The 19,493-nt window shown below is 28.2% G+C and overlaps 1 protein-coding gene across 4 annotated transcripts in view; it reads right to left on the bottom strand.

The window, feature by feature from the left end:
• The window catches only part of ATP7 (copper-transporting ATPase 1), a 196,875-nt gene that overhangs the window by 1,008 nt on the left and 176,374 nt on the right, over positions 1 to 19,493 (bottom strand). For 3 of the 4 annotated variants that reach the window (XM_075376589.1, XM_075376591.1, XM_075376590.1), the window contains 2 exons: positions 19,330 to 19,400; positions 15,079 to 15,240 (listed from right to left, as the gene is read on the bottom strand). In XM_075376589.1, coding sequence (XP_075232704.1) covers positions 15,079 to 15,240; positions 19,330 to 19,400 — 233 coding nt within the window. Of the gene's footprint in view, positions 1 to 13,035; positions 13,129 to 15,078; positions 15,241 to 19,329; positions 19,401 to 19,493 lie in introns of all 4 variants that reach the window. The other variant, XR_012757867.1, reaches the window with a different exon arrangement.

Below are 19,493 nucleotides of genomic sequence, written 5' to 3'. Positions count from 1 at the left end.
AAATTCAAGTCATAAATTGTGTTGACTTACAAGTAAACAAAAAAACTTGATCTAAATTACTAGAGAAATTGGGTTCTAAAGTTTCATAAAAAATAAATAATGTGTGTTATAAACATTTTGATGCTGATGTGGATGCTCAGATGAGTAGAATTTATTGTATTAAATTATAGGAGTAAAAAAGTTCTTTTACACAGCACCATAAAAAGTAGGCAGTTAAATATTACAATTTTGGTAGACAGTTCAAATCTTTAGTACCTTGCCCTACCCAACGACCAGGCAGTTCATTGTTTAGCTGTTTATTTAAAAGACCACCATTGTATCTAAACACAACAAAAGGCTAATATTTATTTCAATTTGGTGTCTGTAAAAATTCAATCAAATCAATCAAAAATAAAATACCTAAAGTCAGTCACTTAGTTGGACACCCCGAATGTAAGTGAAGAATAAAGAAAAAAGTATTGAATTCAAAATGTCACTGTTCTTATAAACCTATATATAACCTAAACCTCTATACACATTAACCTAAATCTTAAAAGTAGTTTACTACAATAAAGTTTAACTAATTACAAATATTAATAAATCAGTAAAATGTTAACAAATCATAATTTACCAATAAATCCATGCTTCTGACTGATTATTATATATTAGTAATTAAGAACACAGTTCTATATATTAAATAATTTGTTTTATCATTTTTTAAATGTATATTTATTACCTGATAATGCAATTAACCATTCAATGTTAATATATATTTCTGAAGAATAGAAGGAACCAGTCACCTGTAATACAAATGGACCTGGTCCAGTGTACATCTTTGGTTTTTTTTTATTAAACAGGCTTCAAAATAGACATGATATGCACTGGAAAGGTTTAAGACACGCTTTGTGTTGATAATTAAATGCATGTATTCACACTTGCAAAGGTTAACACTTATACACCTTAAAACATATGTGATAATGGAGAATATAAAAGCGTAATGAATTTGGTAGTTCATGGCTATGTGTTTCCCTATCAATAGTAGCAGTGTATATAGTGCTTGTTTCTCTACACGAGTATATTAATTTATTATTTTACACCATCTATTGCAGTCTTTTTTTATGGTCGTGACCATGTAAAAGCACCTGAAGTACAAGAGCAATTAGAGATACTTTCTCTGAGAGTAATGATGCATTCTTAATCATCCTTGGAAAGAACAGAATGAAGGTGTCAAATATACCTGGACATCTCTGGTGGGCTTGGCATGCTGATGTGTGATAGTAAGTGAAGAAAGCAATACAAAACCTTTCAGAAGAGAAGTTGGTAGATTGAATGGAACATTGATTATAAATTAGCTATCCAATATTTCAATACTACAATAACACGTGTTTTCACTCTATATTCATTTTTCTACTTTAGACACGAACATAAAAAAAGTAATAATTCTCATTAAATCACTACATATGTACCTGATAAAATAACTATAATCAATAAACATCTAAGATAACAATCTACTGAAAATATTCACAATTATTTTCAAACTACAGAATTCCTCTTGCAAAAAAAAAATAATCATAAAATAACTGCAATTAGGCATCAACCCTGTAGAAACTTCTATGAGTAAATAAATCCAAATTATAGAAATTCTGGCAGAATTATGCAGATATAGTCCGGATAGGTTTGACTTCTTTTTTCTTTGTTAGGGGACATTACTCTTAGAGACGCTGATCATGAAAGGTTTTTATACGGAGTTTGTAATCAGTCAATCATTCAATGTGGTAAATTTGCTTTAAATACAGTAGTGTGCAAATTAATCCAAACTCCAGGAATTTTTTTGTTTATTTCTATGTCGCGGCCACACTGCTTGACTACACCCATTCTTTAAGTTGTCTGTGTAATGTGAGGTTAGTGTTCTCTGGTTATTTAGCAATTTTCATGTTATAAACAATGCACTGTGAAAGTTTATTTCATTTTTTATTACAAAATCATATTTTTTGTTCTGTTTGTCTTTAATATATAATGAATTTTTAATATAATAATGGACTTAATTCTAAGAAAGACTTTGAAAATTGCTTCTCTCTATGAGCATACCAGTATAATACGACAAATAGCTTCTGAATGTGGTGTTGTACTAGGGACAGTAAATGCTATTTCAAAACAATTTTAAGAAATTGGTCCCCTTTACCTCAAATGAAAGGTAAATGTGATCATAAAAAAAACTACTCCAACATAGGATCGGTTATTAGTAAGAAAAAATAAACTTGATTCAAAATTGTCTGCTATGGACTTAAATTGAGAATTAGCAGCCAGTAGAACAGATTTACACATAACAGTTGTTAGATGCTGACTTCTTGCAGCTGGATGGAAAACTTGTTACCAGCTAAAAAGCAGTTTTCAACAGTAATAATGTGCAAAAAAAAAGGTCTTTGTGAGCCAAAGCACATTCTAATTAGACCAAAGAATGGAAAAATGTTATCTTGTTATCAAGTCAAAATTTTATCTTCAAAGGTAAAGAGTTCCGTACATTAATTAGAAAAGCATCAGATGAAAATACATCACTAGCTCATATCTAACAATCAGTTAAACATTCAAAGAAAAAAATGTTTTGGGGTTGTTTCACATTTGAAGGCCCTTGTTCATTACTTCAAATAGATGGTAAGTTGAAAAGTGATAGATAAATCAAGATTCTGAAGGAAAGGGTTGTGACACAACTTTAAAACAGATTCTCATAAGGCAACAGAGTGTTCCAACAAGATTTGGTGCCACCATGCCATACGCTAAAAAATTGGAAAATTTTTTCAAATAATGAAACAGTGTTCCCATGGCCTGTCAACTTCCCAAAGATTATGAATTATCGCAAAAAACTTAAAAAATAACATAGGATATATAAGGGAGGTGATTCAGTATAACTGGCTCTAAACACTTATGCAAAAATCTTTGCCTAGCTCTGGAGGTTTTTTGAATGCATTAGAGCAACAGATGGATAATTAGTTAAAGGCAGTATTTTTCACAAAATTGTAAACAGATTTGAGGGAGTTTGCTTTAAAACAATGTTATGTACAATTTTTAGAATATAAAATCATTTATAAGTTTTTTCATATTTTTAGTAAATTTTAATTGGCATTGAGTGTATGGTATTATCATTAATAAATGTCAAAAACATAATACAATGCATTCGGAAAGTTGCTGTACACTAGAATTATGGAAGTGTAATAACAAAACTTCTGTAATTATTACTTTGTATTTTTATTTCATAGAAACAGATATTACAATAACTGAAATAGTTTGTAAAAGGTGTTAAAATGATCTCCTCCAACATCAATACAACACTGTACATGTTTCAATTTGTTTTCCGATACTTTAACCAGCTGATGAACTGGAATGTCTTGTATGTATACTGTTACTTAGATTTTTAGTTTGTCAGTTGTGCATGATCTGTTGTGATAAACTGCTTGTTTCACTGTCTCCCATAGAAAGTAATCTGGGGGAGTCAGATCAGGTAACTGTGCAGGCCACAAAAAGGCCTTAAAATGATTCGTTCACCAAAGACTTTGTAAGTCATTGACCTGTTACCTGTGTGTGCTGTGGCGCCATCTTGTCGGAACAAGCTTTGATAAGATTCCACTTCTGTTAAGTAACTAATGAAGTGTTAAAACAGCACAATAACGATCACCAACTGTATTTTTAAAAAAGATTGGACTCACAATACGCGTACTACTCATACTGACCCAAACTCCAATTTTCATTTTGTATAAAGATTGTTCGTGTAATTCATGGAGGTTAGTTGTCAACCATAATTGTGCATTTTGTAAATTAATATACCTTCCTGGATGAAACTATGCTTCATCCTAAAAAACGTAATGTCAAGGATAATTACATAATTTTGGTCAATAAAACATTTAAACCATTGATAATAATTTAGTCTTTTGGGATTATCTTAAGGTTTCAGTTCTTGAATACACATTACTTTGTAGGGGAAAAGTTTCAGTTCTTTTCTTACAGCTTTATGTGCAATTGCAAGTCTGATATCTTGCTGCTGTGCTAACTTATGCATTATCTTTAATGGAATTTTGGCCATAGCATCTGAAATATCAAGCTGCTTCTGTTTGTTTAGTTTAGGCGGTCTTCAATTTTGATCAGTGTTTTCAAAAGAGCCTGTTGCCCAAAATTGTTCAATAAGAGTTTGAACTGCATTATGGTGAGGAGTAATTGGAAACTTTTCAGAAAGCTTGTACTTCATTAAATCAATATACCTTTCAGCTACATGAAAGATGTGTTCAATGAGAAAAATGTGTTCCTCTACTGAAAGAACCATTACATATCTTGCAACTATTGATTCTGATAAATAAAACATCATGAAGCACGTTTAATCACAACTCAACAACTGATGTCTTGGTTTATTACTGACCAATGTCCAATGAACCCACAGGGCAATCAATCTAGTACCAAAAGAACAGAATGCACCACATTATTCTAAAGCATACAGCACAGTGACTTTCCAAACGCAGTGTATGATGAAACCGTGCTCAATGATTGATTAATTTCAGTTATCTATAGTCAAATGAAATGTTTGGCCACTGGAATTTTAATTGTCAATTTCTTTACTTCTAGGATGCTACTCAATATAATATTCAGGTATTTCAGAGCTGTCAATTTGTAAGAAGATGGAGTTAAATGTCTTATCCTGGATTTAATTAAAACTGGTATTTCTAGTGAATTTTGAAAGAAAATTATATGTGCTGACGATTACTGTAGTTTTAACCTACAAAATATAAACAATCACCTAGTACTGTTTTGCTTTTTTAGCTGTCTATTTGTAAAACCAGTTCATAATATGTTATAGTGCCTAATGGATTTCAATGTTTCCTCCTTATACCTTCCTTCAACATTTTGTAGAATGATTAGTTTTCAGAGATGCAGTTTTTACTATCATGCCAAGGACTCTTTACTTGTTAATTTATCAACAAATTTTCCATCTATTAAACTCTACATCAACATTAAAACAACAGTTGTAGAATACAGCCAGTTCCTTTTAGACTTGAAATGTATATTAAAAAACATGCAAATTACATGCAAATCACATCATACATTTTCATATACTCGCAAACAAAAAAAGTTTTCATAAAAATATATTTTTTTTTAAAGATTATAAGGCTTTGCATCAGACTGTAAGCCTTATTAAACATTATTCAATAATAATTATTAAGACAGTGTCATTTACTGAAACCTAATAGTTTCAGTAGATTTCCTACAATAGTTAGATAACCTATTATTAGATTTGGTTATCCAACAGTTAGATTTATACTATTTAACCACAGTCACATAAATCACACTGAAAAGCATTTGTTTAATACAATTTTTATTTCATGTTTAATGCTTAATACATTGCAGTATAACCTTAAAAATAACTGGGTCGTGTAGCACCAAAGAAGAACTATTACAATAGCTGATCAATGGTAATGCAAAACCATTCATTTAATGTATATTTTTATTCATCTGAAGATATAATGGGTTAATACTATATAATTTTAACCAACATGTTTTTTATTGAAAAAATATATCTAAAATGAAATGATGTGACTTGTCTAAGTAATAAACTTTATGACTTCAAAAAGAAAAATTAATATAATGCAAAAGTGTTAGTAAAAAAATAATAAAAATGAAATAAATAAATTAAAAAAATTTAGTAAGTACTTTCTATTAAATTTAACTGTTAATCAAATATTTATTTTTAAGAACTAAAAAATTAATTCATGCATTAATAAATACAAATAGATTAACACAATTAAAATAGTTCTGTCATGTCAAGTGAAATATAGAATATATTTTGGTACACATTTAATCACTGTCCTCAGTTTTTTAATATAAAATAGAAAATCAATTTTCTGTGGAATTAAGATAAATAATATGAAAAACTGTAATAATTATAGTTATGTGAACTGGAATGAAGCAGAGGATAGCATTTTCCTTTATGTGCACATGGCTAACAGTTATATTTGAGGCTGTCATAGAAGTTATATTTTTATCCTGTTGGCTCCTAAATACTGTCTCTCTCAGCCACCATACTGTTCTTGGGTTCTTATTAATATCCCATCCTGATTTGGTGATACAGGGATATAATAAACTAAAGGTTATATCCCAATAAAATTAACCAACAAGGATAATCCTTTTTGAACAAAACTACTTAAGCGACCCAGTCTCTCTTAGAATGTCATATGAATCAAACACTATAGTCATAAAATAAAAAGAAAGTACTCTGGACACACAGGATTAAAAATTTATAACTCCGTGTGAGTTTCAGTTCCCATGAAAACATAAAAGTCTACTACATAAGACATTTTTATAAAAAGATGGTATACTAAATTACAAATGCGTTTACTAAGAGAGTACATGAACCTAACAGATTGCCAATACAACAGTGTTTTCAAAGGAACAATGCAGAATCTCAATAATATAATCCCATAGATACGAGCTATACTACATTCTGGTTTAGTAATATATTGGTAGTGTAGCTTACACACTTGTCTGTAGCTTGCTATACACTTAAGGACGGTGCAGTCTACCTCACTGAACCTCAATAAAAAAGATACAGTGAGATATCATGAGTAAAGTTGTTGCTATGCTATCAAATGTAAACATTCTTTACTCTTGTCTTGAATATCCTCCTAAATGAACCACAATAATCATCATAATGAATCCATGAATGTTTTAAAAAAATTTAACAGGAATTTTTTTTTCAATTATATTTTCTAGATCTAGTAATAAGTGATTTCTATTCTTCCCCCAATTTGAAGAGTACATTGTGATCAGCTGTTTGAAAATAATGAAATTAAATATGACTTTAACATTTGATTGTGCTAACAGGGCATTGAACAGGATAAACATGATATTAAAAAAAGTCTTAAAAAAGTAAAATTCTTGGAGGTCATCAAGAATGTTTATACATTACATATAAAAGTATGCATCAGTTCTAAAATAAAAAGATTTCAAACTTCAAAAATTGAATTTAATATTTTATTAAAATAAAGAATCTTACTTATTCAATAATCTGGTAGTTACTTACTGAATATATATATATATATATATATATATATATATATATATATATATATATATATGTGTGTGTGTTACAAAGACTCTTAGTAACATTATACTGATAACACTAAAAATAAAGTATTAATTGCATCTGTAAGCCAGTTCACAAGGCAATTTAACAAAGAATTTGGACACACGTTTCTGACTTCTACTTATGGATTAATCCTTTTTATTTATTTAGTTTATTTAGTTTTTACCAAATTGTAAGAGTAAAAAATTGGATGTAAGATGCTATATGTCAATAAACATTTTTATATTACACAATGATACAAGGCTTGGCTGATAAATTTTGCACATTAGCATGCTTCGCAAAGACATACTGTTGAGTTGGGCGTGGCAGCACATGACAGCTAAAATCCCCCTCTACAAACCTGCGATAATGTGTTGGAATCCGTTTGTTTTCAAAAGCAGTTAAAATGGAGTCAAGTATGGTCAATATGTCAACACAGTTAAAAAAGTGTGCAGTGATCAAATTTTTAACAGCAGAAGATGTGAATCCTATGAACATTTTTCATCGTTTAAAAGCAGGAGTACTGTGAATAGGTGGACATTGAAATTTCTCAAATTTGAAGCTGGTATAGCGACAATTAAGGATCCACCTCGCAGCAGACAATCAGTTTCTATGAATGACAAGAAACATCGAAATGAGGTGGACTATTTGCTTCAAAGTGACCGGTGAATCACCCAGCAATGCATTGCTATTCAGCTAGGCATATATAAAGAACGAGTAGGCCATATTATCAAGAAATTGGTTTCCATAAAATCTGTGCGCGATAGGTAAACTGATGGATGAACACAAGCAGGGTCATGTCGAATGTTGTGAAGAACTTTTACAGTACTATTGTGCCGAAGGAAACTACTTCATTTTCAATATTGTGACCAGAAATAAGAGTTGGGTACATCATTATGACACGAAAGAAAAAAGGCAAAGCATGTAATAAAAACATTATAACCGCCAAAACCCACAAAAATTCAAAACTCAAGCCTTGGCAAAGAAACTCCTTTTGACAGTGTTTTGGTACACCAAACACGATTATGTAACTGAGTATCTGGAACACTGGATGACTGTGAACTCTGAACGGTACATTAAAACGTTAAGACACTTCAGACAACGAGTATGTCGCATTTCAAAGACCACGGTGCCCATAATCTTGCAACATGATAATTTCCAGCCTCACACATTGCACGCCACTACAGAGACTCTCCGCAAGCTGAAGTTTAAACCTATTTTGCATCCGCCATACTTGCCGGACTTGGCTTTGTGTGACTTCCACTTCTTCCCTCATCTCAAGAGGGATCTGAAAGGTAATCATTACACCACCAACGATGAGGTGAAGGAAGGTGTGGCCACTTGAATCTAACAGAAACAACCAGAATTTTTCAGTGACGGAATGCAAAAACCTGTCACATGTTGGGAAAAGTGTATCAATGTAAATGGGGATTATACTGAAAAATAAATAGTGCATTTTGTAGCTGAGTGTGTTATTGTCACAACGGGTGACTATAACATAACATTTTGTAGCATTTTGACTAAGAATAGCCAGTGTAAGGTTAACTCCTGGCAAGGGGTGGCTATTTTTTACCTATCATTAAATTCTCCTAGTTAAAACACAAGTGTAGGATCTCGAGATTGTAATGCATGGTTAACTAAATGTGTAATATAATAATAATGTAATGTAGTGGTAGGTCATCTTTTTTTTATTTTAACATAATATAATGCTAATTTAGTAGATTATTTTCATTAACTGTGAAGTATAATTATAAATAAATGTAAAATAAATCTTAAACACAATGGAATTTTGACTTAAAGGCTGCTTCATGTAAGAGGAATAAGATTAGGTAATTTTACACTTTTCGCATACTGTACAGTTCTCACTTTCTTATGATTTTAATACCTATAAAGGTATCACCTTAAAAGAACTGTAGGTATTTTACTAAAAAATGTAAATTTTTTATATGATAAGAACCAAGTACTTCAGATTTAACTACTGTTATAAAAAAAAAATATAAAAAATAATGTAGTGCCGGGCTTATTCTTTCCACTAATATGAACACTAGGTCTAAAACATAAATTATACTAAAATATTGGCAAAATTTTCTTTAAAACAGGAAAACATTTATCAACTTCAGAATGAAATATTAGATATAACCAATGGAGTTAATTCATTTTATAACATACCAAAGTTATAAAAAATGTTTAATGTTTCTCAATAATGTAGAAGAAAAAATATAAGTGTAAGGAAACAAAAACAAAAAATGTATAAACTGCAAAAAAATTACACTAGTAAAATTTAATAAGAAAAATAAAACGTGCTGAATAATTAAATAGCAAGTTAAGAAATAAATACTTTAAACAAACCATGTTAATAATAATATAAAGAAAAAATGATCAATATTAATTTTTATGATATCATGGAGATAATTTTCTTATTTATTAGACGTGCAAATTTCTATTTTTTAAATAATGTTTCTATACTTTTAATGCAAATTGTTATACTTGCAGAAATAATTTTAAATAACTATAATATGAATCTATGTTAGTAAAACAAAGCCAATAATTTTTTATATGGAAAGATGTAATACTGTTATTGCTGCTATGATTTTAACAATAAATTAAAAAATCTGAAATAACAGATCAAAAATTTAATTAACAAACACATCTAAAAACAGTACGAAATGTGCCACTGCTATATTTAATAAGAGTAAAACAAAAGAGGAAGTAATTATTTTAATAACAATGTGTTACATGATTATTTGTTAACGCTTAGCTATAACTCTGGAGCCAATGAAAATAAGTACCACTTATGACACATCATTGAAAAGCTCTTAATGAGGCTTATTACTGCAGTTAAGAAAAAGTTCAAAATCCAAATATTTTTGGATTTTGGGCTTTTTTGGATACTTTTGGTTCAGTCGATTGCAATCAAAAAGGGAGGTGCACAACTAGATGTTACAACAGTTCTAAATCCAAAATTTCATCATTTTTGAGTTATGCGAGATGCATATGTATGTATGCATGCACAGGTGTCATGCCAAAACTACTCAAAATGGATATTCACAGTGAAATCTGAAAACTGGAATTTTTTGCGATCACAATACTTCCATACTTTGTACAAGGAAGTAAAAAAAATATGAAAAAAATCAGAAGTTATTAGTGAAATAAAATTTTATGTACTTTTAAAAATGTGTATATGTAATTTAATAGGCATACAAGGAAGCCATGTGGTGTCCACATAAATTTTTTCATTAATCTTTCTTCAAGAATTTTTACATACTGAATATAATAAAATCTAAAAACAAGTTTCAGTGTAAAAAATTTAACTATGAACTGTGTGTTCATAGTTTTCTTTTATCAGTCCATCATTTTCTGCCTTTAATATTTAGAATCTAAGAAACGTATCGCTTCTCAAATTTCACAATCTCAATGACGAATCCAATTGTCTTATTAATTTTAAAACTATAATTATAAATTACTGAACAGTCACTATACTTTTAAGATTGTCCTTGGGTAATTTTTAATCCTCATTACATTCTGATTTTTACTATTGTGGGAAATTTTGGGAAAATTTATAAATAAATTAAATAATATAATTATATAAATTAAATATACTTTAAATTTATAAATTTGGGAAAACTGGAAATTTTTATACAATGGATATCTAAAAATGTAAAAAAATGGCTTTGAAACAACCTGATTATCTGAATGCTGAACTCATAAACGATAAAGACTATTGGTCAGAATAAAGTTAATTATACTATCTGGTAAGAGTAGATAGTTAACTACTCTAATGATGGGATGAATAAATTGTACATAGTTATAAAGGAAGTATTGTACATAGTTATTAGGATTATTTTTACTGGAATGATGTACCCATTACTGGACAGCAGAATTTGTGTATTTGTCCATGATAATTTCATAATTTATAAAACAGTAACATTTTCAAATTCACAAATTATAAAAATCATTTATTTTAATGTAATTACAGAATTAAATATCTGCTGAAGATGAGGGATCTAATGAAAATCGATTCTTGTAATTAATATGGTAACTTTAACCTTATCCGTTTACTGTATTTTGGTGGTTTAAACTTCATTTAATATTAAGTTTTATTAGCACAGCGGTCAATATATTAATGAATTAATATAAATATATGTTGAACTGGATCTAACAGATGGAAATGAAACTTTCTTCTGATTCACAGTAGTTGAGATTATAAACATATGTAGGTATAAAGAATCAAATTAATCAAGGCAGCAATAACAGTGACTAAAATATTTATTAAGCCGATAATAAGAAGGAATTACGAATCTATACCAACTTTGTAAAATTATAAATAATGATTATTAATTTTACAAAAATAATAAATATGACCCATTTTTAAGCAGCATACTTTCATTTAAAAAAATGGACAGTAAATATTAAGCTAACCTAACCTTTATTTGTTCCTTTACCAATTTGTAAATGAACAAAAAAGTCTAACAACTGAAGTATATTGTTTTAAAAATTGTAAATAGAATAAATAAAATAATACAAACACCTAATAAGCACATAGTTGTAGTGAACAAGGAAGAGACAATAAAAATTCTAACTACAGAGAAAGTATACATTTTAAAGGTTTTTAAAACACATCAGTACACATGTTTGAGTAGTACAACTTCAATTTTGAATTATCAAAACTAAAGTAATTTATGCTGACCTAAAAATAATCCTACTTCTATCATCTAATCTACTCCAGAGACATTTAAAATGTAGGTGTAGAAATAAATGAGAAAATTTGGTAGATAAGTTTTTTATATTAATAAACAAGAAAACTTTATCTAATAATGTTCAAATTACATACTAACTGGTTAGATAATATGGTGAAAAAAATTAAATAAATTTAATACTAAAAGGATCAATCGAGGATAAAAGAAAAAGATCAGTAAGGCAAGAAAAAGTTATCAAAAATTCAATCTGTTGAGTAATGAAAGAATAGTAGTATAAAATATCACATGTGTAAGGACTGATATAAGAACTAAATACATCATAATGACAATGATCTTGCTGATATTAACTGGTATGTTAATATCAGAATATATGTTACGAAACAATAAAATAAAATAGTTAAGCGTTGTGTAAGAGAAATTCAGAAAATAACAAATTTTTGCACAAAGTACATATGAAGGTTACCTCCCATCAATATGCAGTCAGATAGTTAGTTACATGACTGCATGCATGTATTTTTTCCTGAATGTTAGAATAAATAAAAAATACAAAAAATTCTGCCAAAAATGAAATTCAAAGTATAATTAATTTTTAAATACAAAATTTCACCCAGTAGAAATTTACAGATGTGTAATGGAACTGTTTGAATAAAGTGATGTTATAAATGAGTCAAGTATGAAAAAAATAATGGATCATGTTCAATGAAAGAAGATTGAATAATCATCTAGATTATTCTGGATGATCTTCTCTTATGTCAAGGAAATGAAGCAAAGAATTAACAACAATAATAATAATAATAATGCTTCCCTCAATTGGCTGTAACAATTCAATCTGTTTTAAAAATTTGGCTGGGGAATATTTAGAGAAAACTAGAGGGGCATTTTTATAACTATGAAACAAAAAAAATTTACATGTTTTATATATATATCAATGTAAATGAAGACTATGTAGAATGCAAATAAATAAGTACCAAATAAAAAATATTTCTTTTTTTAATTTATTACAGCCGAATGTTCTTAAACTTTCTGGATAACCCTAATTAATTAAAAGTTAATACAATATCATATTAACTTGAAAAAATGAAAGTACGCCATTGAATGTTAGAAAAAAATATAAATTAATAATTAATGATAAACTTGTATTTATTTCACAAAAATAAATTGTTAGAAAAAAACATTAAAAACTACAAACGTTTTTCAATACATACTATAAAAACCCAGCATTGCAAAAAAAATCTTGTTTTTCAATACCTGACTTACATAAAAATAAAAACCCTGTCACTTTCATCGTTGAATTTTCTTACATTTTTCATAAAATAGAAAAGAGTTGGTGTACATTAGATATACTGGATGCTAATAGTGTATAAAGAAAACAAAAACATTACAATAAATTCAGATAAATTATAAATATGATTCAGAACGAATAAGATGATTAAAATAAACGAAACAAATACTTAAAATTGTAATGTAAAATTAACCTAAAAACTAAATGACAATATCTAGTGAAAAATGTAATATTACTACTTCGTACTACATTGTCACATACGTCAATAATATACCTATTTTATAGGTGTGGTTGGTGCATACCTATAACAATTACCACAGCTGTTAAGCATATCGGACTCCACCTAATATTTAATTTCTTACATCAAATTCATCTTACAAATGTGTAGCCCTGAATGCTTAACAGTTTTTATAAAAAAATTAATAAAACAGTCTACTTTTTTACTCCATATTCCAGGTTTAATTATAGTTCAGTTGATTTCTTGAGAGTTTTTCTTCCAAGTATGATAATATTCAAAATTTATAAAAGTCAAATAAAACACTAAGGTATTTTTCCATTGTCTAAAAGTATAGAAGGATTTTGTTCATCTTTATGTACACATACTGAAACTGCACACTGTTTTCTATTTCTTTATCCATTAATAGCAAACTTCCAAGCCATATTTAGAAAAGAGTACTTTTGTTATCCCACCAGGAGATGAAATTCTGTAAATTTGTACTTTGGTCATATTTATACAAGGACATACTACCATGCCAAATTTTAATTCTACTTCTTCATCAAAAACAAGACCCCCCCCCCCCCCAGCGCCATAGAGATTATGGGTAAACATTTGACACAAACAATAAGATTTTTTTTTTTAGTTATAAGAATCTATAATTTAAAATATAAAGAAAATTCTGGTCTTTTCACAAATCATGCAGTTCTCGGAAATGTACATATGCAGAGACAACTAAGATTTCATAAATGTATGTAATATTCATCAAATATTACCAGAAAATGCATCAATATTCCATTATATTACTAATAAACTCATCTAATAATTAAAAGTTTGAAGCCTAAGCCCAAGTATAGGTTGGAATTTTAAAAATACAAGAATGGCCAAAATCCAAAGTACAGTACCTTAAGGGACACTATAAAAACTACATTAAAATTCACTTAGCATATTCTCATAATTTGCTTTCCAGTAACCTTATATCAAATCCACTTAGTTTCTAATCCGATTGAACACAATGTTGTACTCTGAAAATCATTCTAATGATTAATTTTTATTCAGTGATTCTGATTAACAAATGTATTTTTTCTTTTATATAATTTTTTTTTTTTTAATAGTACAAAGTAATATTACTTGTAGACAACACTTTTTTAAGTAGAAAAAACTACACTACATCTAACTCATTTAATTTGAATTTCTATTTCTACTCAAAATACATCTAAGCCAATGAATTCTAAAATAGTGAAGATTTACTGCATGTATAAAAAATTAATCAAAACTATAGATTTACTATTTCTAATAAATAATTGCAGAACTTACTACTTCAACTTGGTCAAAAACCAATGACCTAGAATCAACTAGTTTTTTTTATTCTCAGTATCACATAATTGATCACTAGTGTAATATTATACAGCCATCATCCAATAAAATAAACAATTAACAGTCATTAAAAATATTCTTAGTAAAATTAACTTTATTTAAGATTAAATCTTATAATTATACTGGGTAACCTTTACAAATCACTAAAATAATAGACAATGCTATGTATATCAGCAAATGCCAAAAAATAATAATAATTTATAAAAATATCTTTTAATATTTATTTAAATAAGTGAAAAATAGTTAATGTGAAAATTTATTACTGTTAAATCTCAAAATAAAGTAGACATCACTAATTAAAAGGAAAAAATAAAATCTTTATATCAAATACAATACTTGCAAAAAGATATAATAATTAATAAAGTATAAACCTACTAGTAATATTACTTTTAAGTAATGATCATAAAATAAGTATCTAAGTACATACCTTCCTATTAAACTAGTGGATGAATTTCTTATATTAGGTCTATTGATATCATCGATACCCCTATGCATTGAAATTGTATCTAACTCCTGACCTAAAGCTTTAGCTTTTAGACTTTCCTTATATTCAGGTGTTGTTAAAGACTCTCTGTTTGGTTTCTTGTAGCTATAAAAAAAATGAAAACATTAAACAATGTACAATATAAACTTGTATATATTTAAAATAAAAATATTTAAACAAAAATCAGCCTCTTTACCAAGGATTGGTTTGAGTAGTTTACTCTTATATTTCTTAAGATCCATGCATGCTTAAGATCCATCTGGGGATGGATCTTAAGCATGCCTCAGCTTGTTCTCAGATGCTCAAAAAGCAATTCACTGCTGACCTCTATAATGATGACATTCCTGTCTTTCATTTATTTTATGATTTAAATCCTGTTTAAACAGGATCTAAATCAGGTAAGTATTTGTAAGTATTTAAATCCTGTTTAAACAGGATTTAAATACCAAACCTAATTTTTCCCATTCTACAAAATTCATTTTTCATCTCCAAAGAAAGTAATACAGCTGTAATTGGGTGTTAAACTGTAATTTAAATTGAGAATAAATAAATACAGCAGAGACTCTTTCTTTAACTAAACAAATGGAAGGGGCTATTAAAACTCCAAAATGCAGTCCTTGATCTTGTACCACAAAAAGATCTTGGTAATCTGGAAAACAATAAAATTAATGGCTACAACAAAAGAAAAGACTAATTTTGAGCTACTTTTAATGAAACTAATCTAAATTTAATAATAAAAGAGTTTTATGCAGCTCTACATAAATTGTAAATTAAACACCAAGAAGATACTTGTAAACTAAAATCTGATTTTGTGTTTTACCTCCTTATTAAACTTCATACGATAATCAAATACAGCATAATCATGCCAGTTTTATATGCTACCTAAATCAGCAAAAAGAAATTTAGTATTTCATGAACGCCAATGCTTTCTGCATCACTGCCTCTACAGAGTGTATTTATTATTGGACTAGTAATCTTTATCATTCTCTCTCTTCTTTTTAATGTAAGTTTTAATCCATACTGTGGAACAATTTTATCAATACTGGATATAAATTATTATATTTTTATAAATTAATCTATTCTTTAACACTACTGTCTGTTATATTTCTACATCCTTCAATTTCTTTAGTTATTGTAACTATTTATCATTGGGATGTTTTTCTGTGATTACACTTGGTCTTTGTTCGACAATTGTTTTAATTATAGATCACATTTCACAAAAAAATTTCCACTTTTCATAGTATTACAATTCAGGTCAATTCTTTGGTGGTTGGATTTCAATTAATCACTCATTTCAGGAATGGTCGACCTGAGACTGTACAAGACTCTACTTCATTTACATCCATACATATCATTCTCACTCATCCTCTGAAGTAATACGTTATGGTGGTTCTGAAGGCTAGACAGAAAAAAGAGAGAGGTCAAACATTCATAATTTGTAAATATGACTGTTTTGACTACCACACACTTACTGGCACTAACTCACATCTGGTCTTTATAATCAGTACATATGAATACATGTAATGGAACTTGGTTAATTTTTATTTTTAGGTTATACATCTAAATGTTATGTCATGAGAGTAATGCAGACAAAGATTGGGAACTTAGTTAAGAGAGTTCATTAACCCAATAATGTCATATTTAAATGCCTACACAGCTGACTTAGAAATCCTGTTTAAATTCCCTGGCAGTAAGTTGGGGAACACAGTAACACACAAAAAAAAAAAAAATCATATAAAATTAACCAATAAAGATTTTTCACTGAAAATTTGCATGCATATTACTGACACAATAAATATGGGTGTGTCAATGCATCTATTTTTTTTTACTCCAATAACAATTGGATATGCAATTTTTGCACACACGACATCAAAATTACTAGAGCAAAATAAGCCCTAATTTCATCTGCAGTAGTTTCAAACCATTTATCATCATCTTTCAACTTTTTCCTAATGGGATTGTTCAATTGCTTCATAGCTTATGCATTAGTTTCGTCACAAATTTTATCAAAAAAAGATTCCATACATTCCGAAAAAATTTGAAGTTCTGAAGGTGGATCTGACTCAAACTTATTCAATATATCTTCACAAATGCCATTATGTTTGGTAAAATAATATATAATGGGGTTATTTTGAGTTTTTGCCCAATTCAAATCGCTTTGTTTTTTCTGCATTACAATACGTATGTGCATAGAAAGCTGGTGTGTCATCATTATCATCGCTTTCCTCACTAATTTCATCACTAGATTCTATTACTACATTCATTATCATTGTTTAGAATGCTTTCTAAACACTTTGTCAATGCTTCCTCATCATCACCATGAAACCTTTTCTCTGCCATGATGGCTACTGAGGTCATCAAAAAAATACGAACAAAGAGATTATTTTATTTCGATAAGAAGCAGTAAGTGAGACTAGAAAGGGGGATTTGTGAAAATCACATGTTAGCACTTCACTTCAGAATACATTACAATACCATCTATGAGCTACAAACTGAAATATATGTATGTACATGGAGCACTGCAACAATGCGACCTGAGGTCTCGTCATGTGACTTATGTACCAAAAAATCGTGTGACGACCTCAGGGCATCATATGGTTCGAATGGGTTAGGTAGAAGTGATTAAAATAAACTCTACTGTATATTCAAGCTAGTCAACACAAAATTGCTGATTAAAAATATGCTACTTTTATCTTTGTAAAGACATCTAATCTCCTCTCATGTTAAATTTTTAATATCAAAAAGTGTAAACCTGATTTGGTTGAACCCAGATATTTCCTAGGTTTATATGAATTTTATTAAATCTCTTCTTTTTTCATTATAATCTTTATAATAAAATCTGTCATAGTTTTAAAACAACACACAATAAGAATATTTTTTTGTTAAACACTTTTCTAACAAACATTTCAACTTCTCACTGAAGGAAGGAATGACAAGAAGTTTTTGTTTCAAATATAATTTAAATATATATATAAAGACATTTAAAAAACCATAATGATAATAATGATTTTAGTAGCTTGTATGGCATTTATAAAATTATTATGTAATGACTGTGATAAAGTTTATATTGGGAAAACTAATATCATTTAAAGTAAGATTTACAGAACATTTTAGATATTATATAAAAAATAAATTGGGTTTTTCTAATGTTGCCGACCATCTAATAGTGAATAAACAAACATTCTATTACTGATTTAGAAACTAATTTGAAAATAATTGAAGTAGCAAAAGGAAATGATAATAATAAAAAATTGAACACTTTAGAAAAATAGCATATATATAAATATAGGCAAAAATTCGGCTTAATCAATCTGCAGATAAAGTTTGATAATGATACTCTTATCAAAGCTGCTAGAGACAGCAGCACTTTTATTTGGTAAAGTTTATATTGTATTAGTACAGTGCTGTATTTAGTGGCTGGCCACAAACATGTTTAAAAAAAATTTAATGCTTTAAAGTTTTTAATTATTTCACTGCATATATTATGTTATAAATGTAAATGTTTAATGTTTTAATGTGTAATTAATTTTTCATTTTAATCAACTGATGATGAGGAATTTCCTCAAAAGTGCTTTTGATATATAGAAAATAAAAATAAAAAATAAGATAAGGTAAGAGCTCTTATTGATTCTCTTCTTTGGTGGATTGGGCTGAATTTTGTTTTTGGAATATATATATACATATTAAATTCTATTAATAAAAATCTCCTAATACAGAATATTGAGATATGACATAACTTACCTTAGTTTTACCATAAAATTACTTTCGTGGGATCTTGCATTCTCACTCATGATTGAAATATTTAATTAAATGCATATTAAAATTTAAAAATACTAAATTATGAAAATTGTGCATTAATTTGTGAAGATATATATATATATATATTTCTTTATTAATTTTTTTGAACATTATATACCACTGTATCAAATAATTATTTAACTCTACCAGATACAGTTCAATAAAAGGTAAGAACGCTTACAGATCTGTTTGTAGTGCTTTCAGAGCTTTAACTCCATCATCATGAGACCAATTTTTATTAAATACACACAATTGTAAATAGAATATATAGTTAAAAATATAGTTAATTTTTTTTAGAAACATATAGTTAAGACTTTTAAAATTGTTAATATATATTTCTATATTGATGACTTTAATACATGTTTTATTACAACATAAAATAAGAAATAAACTTACAATTTCAAAAATAGAGATGATAAAACAACAGAAACTGAACTAAATGCCATTGCACCTGATGCCATCCACGGCTGAAAAAAAAGAAGTAAGAACTAGCAAAAAATATTCAATTAAGGTAAAACATTAAAGTTTATAATACACAACATAATGAATTTGTTTAACTG

This window comes from Lycorma delicatula, chromosome 10, assembly GCF_047948215.1.
Source record: "Lycorma delicatula isolate Av1 chromosome 10, ASM4794821v1, whole genome shotgun sequence".
NCBI lineage: Eukaryota > Metazoa > Arthropoda > Insecta > Hemiptera > Fulgoridae > Lycorma > Lycorma delicatula.
This window is presented reverse-complemented; position numbering and strand designations above follow the sequence as displayed.